At 42.6% G+C, this 10,390-nt stretch overlaps 1 protein-coding gene across 2 annotated transcripts; it reads left to right on the top strand.

Moving 5' to 3' along the window:
- The first annotated feature begins 603 nt into the window (after nt 1-603).
- On the top strand, nt 604-9,064 carry LOC117855538 (MADS-box transcription factor 3). Of its 2 annotated transcripts, none has more exons than XM_034737919.2 (9): nt 604-866; nt 1,267-1,517; nt 6,185-6,266; nt 7,380-7,441; nt 7,620-7,722; nt 8,012-8,053; nt 8,138-8,179; nt 8,286-8,458; nt 8,734-9,064. In XM_034737919.2, the coding sequence occupies exons 1-9, from the start codon at nt 852-854 to the stop codon at nt 8,735-8,737; spliced, it is 774 nt and encodes a 257-aa protein (XP_034593810.1). In that variant the 5' UTR covers nt 604-851; the 3' UTR covers nt 8,738-9,064. The 2 variants fall into 2 exon arrangements, with proteins under 2 accessions (XP_034593810.1, XP_034593808.1); XM_034737917.2 differs by having other exon boundaries at nt 700-866; nt 7,623-7,722.
- The last annotated feature ends 1,326 nt before the right edge of the window (nt 9,065-10,390 follow it).

Below are 10,390 nucleotides of genomic sequence, written 5' to 3'. Positions count from 1 at the left end.
TGGTAAAATATGAATTAAGGGATCGATAACAATGCGTGCACAAATTAACATGTTAATCACTCGCAAAAAGAAATCATTTATATGTTTAATTTGGATTAGTAGCTCAAATTCATTAATTTCCTTGTAAAAAACTGCAACTTCTTGTTAGATGATAAAATCCATTGCACCGTCATGCTAATTAATCAATTAACCAGCGAAAGAATTGAAACAGATAACAGTAATGTGTTCTGGAAAAAATATTTCAGAAACAATTGCAAACTAATTCTTCCAAGACACAATGATGATCGAGCTGTATGTAATACAAGGTTAGCTTAACATGAACTAGCATTGTCACAAGTAGAGCCTGCCTATAAGTAGTACTAGCGTACTCTTTCACTCAGCTTGGTAAAAGTGCAACCCGGAAAGAGCAAAGCAAGAAATAGCCTTGCTGCGCCATAACGATTTTTGTGGTAACTGTGTACCAATACAAACAAAGCAATTCCCTCAAGTTACACGGATCCAGTTACAGGCGTACATGCTGACTGCTGAGGTAGATGGAAGGATATATGTGGAGACCTGACAGCAGCCACAAGAGAGATCAAAGCATTGGTAAATAAAAAAAGGGATCTCTGCAAGACAGAAGGGGGGAACAATGCAACAAAGGCCATAGCAATTGGCCACTACATACAGCTGCTCCTAACTGCATCACCTCACATACCTTCCCCTTCCTCTCTTCTCCCATCACCTCTCTCTCTCTTTAATACCCCATCCCTCTTCTTCCTCTCCCCCTGCTCCTCCTCTCACATCCTCTTGTTTCCCTCTCTGGATCTCTTCCTCCAGAGAGAGCCCAAAGAGGCACTGCCACACCATCCATGCTCAACATGATGGTAATTATCTCTTGTCTTGCTCCTGGAAGTTAATAACTCAGCTAGCTTCCTTTCTCTCTTTGCATCATCTGTATAGCAGTATAGGTGTAGTAGAATCTTGGTTGCTATGTTGTAAGAATCTAGCTAGAGAGGCAACAAGAGGAACATACATGGCTGCTGCCTATGGTCTCTAATTTTTTTGGGGGAAAAAAGGCACACCACAAAAGGCAAAGTGCAAGATAGGAAATGGATCATGTATGCAGCTACTTCCTTCTGAAATTTGATAGAGAGACAGATCACAGCTACCTGCATGCATGCCTGCTCTCTCTTAGGAAATTCTTTATTTGATTTCGTAGAGCAGGTCATTAATATCCTGTGTATATTATTTCTTGCACCGCTTGTTGATTCGGTTCCTGTTCAGACTGATCTGAGCTGCGGGCCGTCCACGGTGACTGAGCAGCCGCCGGCGCCGACCGGCTCCGGCGACAAGCCGGGGAGGGGCAAGATCGAGATCAAGCGCATCGAGAACACGACCAACCGGCAGGTCACCTTCTGCAAGCGCCGCAACGGCCTCCTCAAGAAGGCGTACGAGCTGTCCGTGCTCTGCGACGCCGAGGTCGCGCTCATCGTCTTCTCCAGCCGCGGCCGCCTCTACGAGTACGCCAACAACAGGTGATGCAAATGCCATCGATCTCAACTCCTCAGCGCACATATATATACATATGCATATTTAGAACAGTAAACAAAAGGCTATGCGTATGCATATATGTATGTATGTATGTATATGTGTATACACACACACACACACATATACATATATGTAAATCTTAGATCCTACACACCGCGCATGCTGCTTCTTTTCTGTTTTCAGTTTCTTGCACTGTCCGAATTGGAGCAAGTTTGCTCCTAGCTTTCTCTTGGCAAAAGTGTGGGGAGGGTCAAATGGGAGCTGCATCTTTTGTTGTTACTTCATTCTGTTATCAACTGCTGTCTTGTTTATTTTGGTATTCCTGAGAAGAGCAACAAGGGGAAAGGAAATTACAACAGCTTCTTTCTCTGTATTTTCATTCCCCTCTGCTCCTGTGAGGCGAGGTGAGGTGAGCTAGATGTTTAGATAGATCTAGGACAGAGCTTGCTGTATGTGTAGTATGTCCTCAGCCTTTCGACCTTGTGTGTGTGTGTGTGTGTGTGTGTGTGTGTGAGAGAGAGAGAGAGAGAGAGAGAGCTGAGCCTCTTTGGCCATGGTGGTCCTGCTCTTTTTCTTGCTGTAGTTATGCCCTTTCCTTTCTCACTCTGCTAGCTCCCTGGCTTCCTCATGTGTGTGACAGAGCTGTAGAGAGAGAAGGGACGTGCATGCAAGAGCTTTAGATCTCACACACCTCATGGTATGAAATATAAGCATATTTGCACACAAAATATAAGGCATCTAGCTGCTGCGAGGTGGTGATGGTCTCTACCCTTGGGTTCCCTTTCTCCCTCTTTCCCTTTTGTATCTTTGCTTGTGTAGAAGCAGATCTAGCTGCTGCGAGGTGGTGATGGTCTTTGGGGTTGCTCCTTCTTGCTGTACCAGTTGGTATGGTACAAGATGTGTCCACGAAAGTCTGTGTGAGGTAACAAGGAAGAGAGATAAAGGAAATGGCTACTACTATCTTCAGTTTCTCTTGCATCATCTCCTTCTGTCCCAGCCAGCCAAGGGCTTCATCCCATGTGCGCTCTCTCCCTCTCTCTCATCACATCACGTCACCAATTCACCGTGTGTGTGACTGTGTGTGGTGCAAAAAAATTTGCCCGGGCGCCTTCACGGGAGTTGTTCATGCACCTGACACCAAGACTGTACTTTTCAAGAGGAAACAAACACAAACGTTTTGTGGTAAAGTGGTTGGGTATGTGTGTGAATTTTGACATTTAATTTGGTCTACACAAGAGTATTTTAGCCTTTTCTATGTATGCATGTGTATGCCTGTCTCAACACACAATTCTTTGTTACACTAATAAGAACTAAAGATCACCACAATGAGCTGCTGTCTTTTCAGCAAACACACGCAATTAGTATGGTAATAAGCAAATAAAAATAAACCAGCTAGCTGATCATTTACTGAAGCTTTCCCTATAATTGTATGTTATAGGAAATCAAGCAATGCTTTCTTTAAATAAATTGAGAGTGAAGAATTATGTTCTGGAGTCAATTTGCCTACATGCATATTATGAATAATTGTATGTTATAGGAACTAAGCAATGCTTTCTTTAAATAAATCATGCATATTATGCTTTCTTTAAATAAACAACAAGACAACATGGCATATGAACAATGACATCTGAACATATAATTGAGTCTTATGACTTCACTAGTCGCTGTTGCACAGAAAAATTAAGTGATATTAAGCAGATGCATGTTTAGTAAAACAATGGGGTTACTTTATGTAACTGGTGGGGGTAACCATAATATGCATGTAAAAAGTATAAATGAGAATGAAAGTCAATTTGCCTATTCTTCTCTAAAAATCCAAAAAAACAAGCTTTCTAATGAAGCTTGATTAATAGAAAGTATATAATTGACTACTACCACCAGTATACTAGTTTCCATATCCCATATTCTTTTGGGGATCAGTGTCTCCCAATATTTGCTTCCCAAAGCAAAACAACAAAATGTTGACACAGCATGCTAGGAGCACTAATCTGTGTTGACACGTGACCATGCATTCACTGTAGCAACTCTGAATAGATGAAGCAGGAGCATGCAAGCAAAACCCATTGCCTTTTGTTCATGGCTCGGTCTGTGTGACTGGTGCCTGTGCGTACAGGCTGCTGTGAAGCCAATGGCATGGGCGCATGGGGCATGGGCAGCAGGAGCACTGGCCTGCCTGCCACTGGGCCTGCATCGTCTTGCATTGGGAGACTGCACGAGGAGTAAAGAAAGCTGGTAGCTTGGTCAGAGTGGTTAAGGCCTGGGTAAAAGCCAAGGGCCGAGGAGTGATCTCTTGTGTTGATGTGTGTTGCTGGCTTGCTGCACTCCTTTACCCATTGGGTAAAACATGCTCACTGTTCCAACCCAATCATGTGAAATCCTGTGCCAGCCGCTGAGCAACACTGGCCACCCACCGGACAGGGTACTCGAGGATGCTAAGGTTTCATTTCTTTGGTCATTTGTCGAGGAGCCTGCTGAGAGGGATGTGAGCGTTTTGCATTGCAGTAGCTGCTGATGGTCCTTTGCATTGGAGCAGGGCCTCCTTGTGATGTGACGTGCTGCTCAAATCTTGATTTTCCAATTAATGCACCTCCATGTTATGGTCATTTAGGGGGAGGGGGTCTCTGATCCATATATAGCAATTTTGTTTCATCGCTTATTTGTTGTGTATTTTATGCGGCATTGTGCATATTATTTTGTGTGGATAAAAGGGCTTGAAGTTGGTGAGGAGTATGCAAAGACTAGCTAGTCAATTTCCAGTAGCAAGAACAAAAGAGATCTCTGAAAAAAAAATCTTCTCTGAGAATTTTCTGGGATACGTTTGGTACCCAATGATCACTACCTACCTAGAATACTAGCTTACTGCATCTGTGTATTCTGTTTGTATGTTAGGGAAGTGCTTTTCTTGCCCCTGGTATATACTTAAGCTTGTTGTTAGGTTCATTCTTTAATTTTGGTGGGCCATCTTCATTTTTCTCACATCATCTTAATTTTGATTTCATATTGGTCTATTACCAACCAAATGTAAAAAATAATAATCAAGTGTTAGTTTCTGGAGCGAATAACAGCTAGCGGAGTTAATTTTGCTTGAAAAGATTAGCTGGGGTATTGACTAGTATGTTTCTAAGAATTTGCTTGAAAAATGTTTTGGAGTTTCAACTCTCCAGGGGAACTAATCCTTGTTTAATTGATAAAGATTGTTAGTGTGCAGCCCTACCACTGCACTTACAATTTCAAGTTCTATTAATAAATTTGAATTTGGTGGCATTATTATTCTTCAGTTAAAAAGAAAATATGTTTTCTCCAATATGTTTTGATTTAAGTTGCATTCTCTGTATAAAAAAGTGTTCTGCTCCTTAAAGCTAATGGTTGTTTTTTATCACAGAAAAAATACGTGCCTTGTTTTGTTCAAGAAAATATCATATTTTAAGTCCAAAATTCCTTTTTTTTGTCAAATCTATGTTTCAAGAATCCAATTCCAGTTTCTCTCTGTCATCCTTGGGATGTTAAGCTCTGAAAGGATGTCTGAAGTACACTAAAAGGAAACTTAAATTGATAAATATCAACCTTCTCTGAATTTTCCATTTAGAGAAAATTGTAATATACTCACCGTTCGTTCTCGAATACGATGAGAACGTCCATATGATTCTCGAGATGGACGAGTGAATATGGCTTTCTCAAAGCCGCGCATATATGGATCTATTCTTACTAAATAATAGTTTCAATCCAATTGTTCGTTTTGCTGCATTTACAGCACATGGCATATGTGTATCCAGTGTTTCCACGCACTCTGTTACTTTTTCAGCTTGTAGTCTTCACCTTCCTGTTGTCGTTTTTCCATTAGCAGGACCTTCGGCTGAGGCCGGGGTGAAACTTCACAGAAATATTATTTATACTTGCCTTGTTTTCTACTCCCTTCGTTCCAAATTATAAGTTGTTTTAGCTTTATTAGATTTATAGACTTTATTATACACTTAGATATATCCTATATCTAGATGCATAATAATATCTATAAATCTCGAAATGTCAAAATGATCTATAATTTAGGATGGAGGGAGTACTTCTTTAGAAGATTATGAAAATAGATTATATTAGCAATCTGTAGCCACTAGCCACTCGTTAATTGATGGTGTGAATACTGTAGCATGTCGGGTGGCACTGTACCATGGAGAAGCTCTGAAGTCTAGAGGCAAAAGATTCTCGGTAAAGAGAAAACCACTGTTGCAGACAGGCTTGCATGGCTCATAAAAGATGACCTGTGAGCTGTGCGAGCACAGGCTTCGGACCAATGTGTTATACGATGCTGTATTCTACTGTTCGGTCTCTTGCTTGGATTGTATGGGTTGCTTCGCCTTTTACTCTCTGATGAATTCATAGAGAACCTGCAGAGTGTCTGAGTGTGCATCCTGCCTACGGTTCTTCTTGGCTCTTTCAGTAGTGTCACACAGTGTGAAGATAGTGAACCCGGCCCTTTGGGCAACTAATTTGATCAGCGGTATAAAGAAAATGTGTATGATTTTGAGTAATTTTATGATTATATTGTTCTTATTAAGCAGTTAGTTGCTTGTGTACATGTGATTATAATACCTAGTGACTATAAAATTTTCTTCAAAAAGAGAGTGTGTACTAACTCCAACAGTTGACAACTTTGCAGTGTGAAGGCCACCATTGAGAGGTACAAGAAGGCTAACAGCGACACCTCCAACTCTGGCACGGTTGCAGAAGTCAATGCCCAGGTAAAATCGTGTCAATCTTTTCTGAATTGGCTCCCTTGATGCGAGTGGAGTAGTCAGTCAGAATATAGCTTGGCTAGCTAGGAGAGAGATATCCTTGAATACAAGCATGGTCAACATTCCTCCTTACTGCTCTTCGAGAGAAAACCAGATGTCTCTGAGCAAGATCTTCAGACAAGAAATTCGGAGCAGGGAAGTACGGACATCATATCACACATGGGTATTACACTGAAGAAGTGTACTATCCACTCTCAGGATCCTCTGTTCAGTCCAGTGGATCATACTAGGATTGTCTTTTGGATCGATGCCCCAAAATTTTATGCTAGGAACCACGGGGATGGAGAAATCTTAGCGAAACCCAAAGCAAACAAAATGTGTGCACATTATTAGCAGAGAATCGAGGATAGTCAGTGTCAGTGTCAATTTTTCTAATCACTCGTACACACTGATTTAAGCACACCACTTTTAATAAAATATACACTAAGCTGTGCCACCGATTGATTATTATGCAATGTCAATACACTGAATTTTGACCTGGTATTAGATACAATACCACCATCAGTTTTACCTGTTTCCAACTCTAGCAGTCTATGAAGGTTAATTTTGCTGACTCCACAAGTCCACATGAAATGCTAATGTGCTATTAAAACTGCTTAATAAAAGAAAAATAAGACTGATCCATGGCCATCCGATGATAGTGGTAGTATCTGAATTTATGGACGTGGACAAGCACATAGTAAAATCTCATACGATCATACGGTTTCTGGAAGTTTCCTTTGCATGTATGCAGCTCAGAGCCTCAGACTGCAGCGCTCTTTATACTTGCTAATAATTGCATTGACATAGATATTCAGCTTAGATATATTCATAATTTAAATCTAAAGTAGAATTCAGAAACCATTTGGACCTTACCTGTGGAGACATCTTATTGATTTTAGTTCAGGTCAGCTTGTAGTACATCATGAATAATTCCTGCATGCCATTTCAAACAGGCCTAAATATTCCGTAGTGACACTGATTTTTACACTACTGTCTTTGTAAGGCCAGTGATATATATGTGGCAATTAGCATAAGCTTTGTTTACTCAGTGCATTCATACTAGCTATGAACTTGCAGCATTACCAGCAGGAGTCCGCCAAGCTGCGCGGGACTATCAGTAGCTTGCAAAACTCAAACAGGTAATAATAGCTTTCAAATTAGACCATAATCTGTAAATGCAAACAGAGTAGAACGCATATGAAAACAAATGATTTGTTGAAAAAAAATCTGTAAATGCAATATTCATGTATCCATTTATTTTTTAACGTAATTAACAAAAGGAATATTATATGTTGTCTAACTTATTTAATTATCTAGTAGGACCATAATGGGTGATGCAATTCACACCATGAGCCTCAGGGATCTTAAGCAGCTGGAGGGCAGGCTGGAGAAAGGAATATGCAAGATTAGAGCTAGAAAGGTATGTACATGCAGCATTTGTGGTATATGTAGATACATCATATACATATGCATCCCCTGTTTGAAACTTTGAATGATGCATTAGGAGAATTTATGAGAACATAAATTATATCCCAAAAATTCCAATAAGAGCAGTCTCGCCTACTTAAAACAGGCCTATATATGCATGGAACTTGGGAAGAGAGCAGAAATATAAATGCCTCGGTTGACCAATGCATATGGGGAACAAATAGCCTTATGTAATAAGTTTTGAATTTCTGCTGATGAAATGAGCAATGCCTTTCTTGCAGAATGAGCTGTTATACGCTGAAGTTGAGTACATGCAGAAAAGGGTTAGTATTCAGCAATCCCCGCTTGCAGTAGTACCTTTTTTTCTGCTAGCTCCAAATTACATGTGGCGCTCGTTTTGTTTCCAGGAGATGGATCTACAGAGTGACAACATGTACTTGAGGAGCAAGGTAAATACAGTAGTAGCACTTGTTCATCTGAGCAAAAGTTCCAAGGCCCTGATCTTTTAAGCTGACTGATCACTGAATTTTAAGCGATTTCTGCCGCGTGCTGCAGGTCGCTGAGAACAACGAAAGGGGACAGCCGCCCATGAACATGATGGGAGCGCCATCAACAAGCGAATATGATCACATGGCCCCGTACGACTCGAGAAACTTTCATCAAGTGAACATTATGCAGCAGCCTCAGCATTACTCCCATCAGCTGCAACCAACAACCCTTCAGCTCGGGTATACTAGCTACACACAGCTCTCATTTTTATTTCTCACCGTAATGTACTGTATGTTCATACCTGTTTTCGAGAATACGAGTAGAACGTGCTTAATCATGCAGTTGGAGATCATAGAAGAGTGCTTTTCATAAACTTTTGATCCTATATCGATCGATATACGCCTGATGCTGATAGCATAATTGTACTAGCAACAGGATATCAAAGTTTTTACCCTATAGTAACCGCATATTTTCTTGTATCTTAATTCAGTAAATACATCGTGCTGTGTTGCAGATGAAATTAACTACCCGAAGGCGCCGGTGCAGTGTCGACGCACGCGCGCTGCTGTTATCATGTGTCCAACCGAGATCAAAGTAAACTTTATTTACGTTTGTGGAACTAATAATCGTGACTAGTACAAGTACGTTGATAATTGTAACTTGTATCCGTACTCGTCGATGGAACGCATGCAGGAGACCTGCTGCCAGCAGTATGCATATGTTCGTGTCAATTAATCGAACTGTTGTGTATCTATATAGTACATATTGCGTATCAAACGCTTTAATATACTCTGTATGTGTTGTATAACATAATAAGTTGTGTCCACTTAATGTGCTTCTTTTAATTTTCTGTTAATCTGATGCGTGCATAGTGTTACTCGGTTTTTTGATTCTCGAGATCGTGCATTGCACGAGCTAAGTGAGAGAGAGAGAGAGAGAGAGAGAGAGAGAGAGAGAGAGAGAGAGATAGTGCCTATCGGAGTAGTACAAACTGCAAAGCCACCGGCACAAACAAAACGAAGAAAGAAAGCAACAACTAATTGCTACACCTGATCTTCTCTGTACTTACAGAAGCCAACGGAACAGCCCAACAGGGATGGGTGGTTACAGTTTTAATTTCTTAATTTGCTCTTGGTCACAGAGCAAACAATTCCCATATATAGGTAGGTAGTCCATGTCGTTGTAGATGGTCTGGAGGTCCATAATCTGTCATGGACTACAAGGTCAGCCGAGGAATTTGCATCCGAAAAGGAGGAGGGATGTTATTTCAGACCACGGGCAGTGATTTCTATCGAGGGATAGGGCCGGGGTACTCATGCATGTATGTATCTGCAGTGATCTCATCTATCTTTAAAAAAAGGGGGATATCTGCAGTGCTAGGAGAAGAATGTGCAGCTCCTTGCCACCGGAGTCGAGAAGGGCAGAGCCTGCGGCGGTAGGCGGCGAAGTGACCTCGGCGCCGGCGTGCGGCAAGCGTTGCGGGCTTGCGGCTCGGGCGGCGGGGCCGCAGATCTTTTTTCGGAAACGCTACCGTCAGGCCATCTGGACGGACGGACGCTCCCACCGCTCTGTTCTTATCTGTTTCTACTGCTTTTTTCTTCCCCATCCTCTTTCTTCTTCAACCTTCCATCCCGACGTATTCCTCATCCATTTCGGCGGCAGTACGCTCCCCAACCCCAGCAGGCTCGTCCCGCACCCCGGTAGCCTTGTTATCCACCCCAACGGCGGCGCGCTCCCCCACCACGGCGTCCTCCCCAACGGCGGCGCGCTCCTCCACTCCGGGAACCTCATCCCCCACCCTGGCGGCGCCCCTCCCCCCACTCCGGCGTCCTCAACCAACCGGGAGCACCCAACGCCCCGGATCCGGTGGCCCTCTCCCCGACCCCAGCGAGATCCGAGCGGGGAAGGATCGGGCGGCGGCCATGGTGGACGACCTTCGGCGGCAGGCTGATTGTCGTGGATCTGAGTGTTGCAATAGGTACCTCATGTGGTGTTGCAATAGTTATTTTTGGATGTTGCAACAGTGGCTTTTGATGTTTCATCTGTTTTGCACCGGATCCGGTGGCCCTCTCCCCGACCCCGGCGAGATCCGAGCGGGGAAGGATCGGGCGGCGGCCATGGTGGACGACCTTCGGCAGCAGGCTGGTTGTCGTGGATCTGAGTGTTGCAAT

The sequence above is a fragment of the Setaria viridis genome, chromosome 5, assembly GCF_005286985.2.
Source record: "Setaria viridis chromosome 5, Setaria_viridis_v4.0, whole genome shotgun sequence".
Lineage (NCBI taxonomy): Eukaryota > Viridiplantae > Streptophyta > Magnoliopsida > Poales > Poaceae > Setaria > Setaria viridis.
The sequence above is the reverse complement of the archived record's forward strand: the minus strand, read 5'-3'. Positions and strand labels throughout refer to the sequence as shown.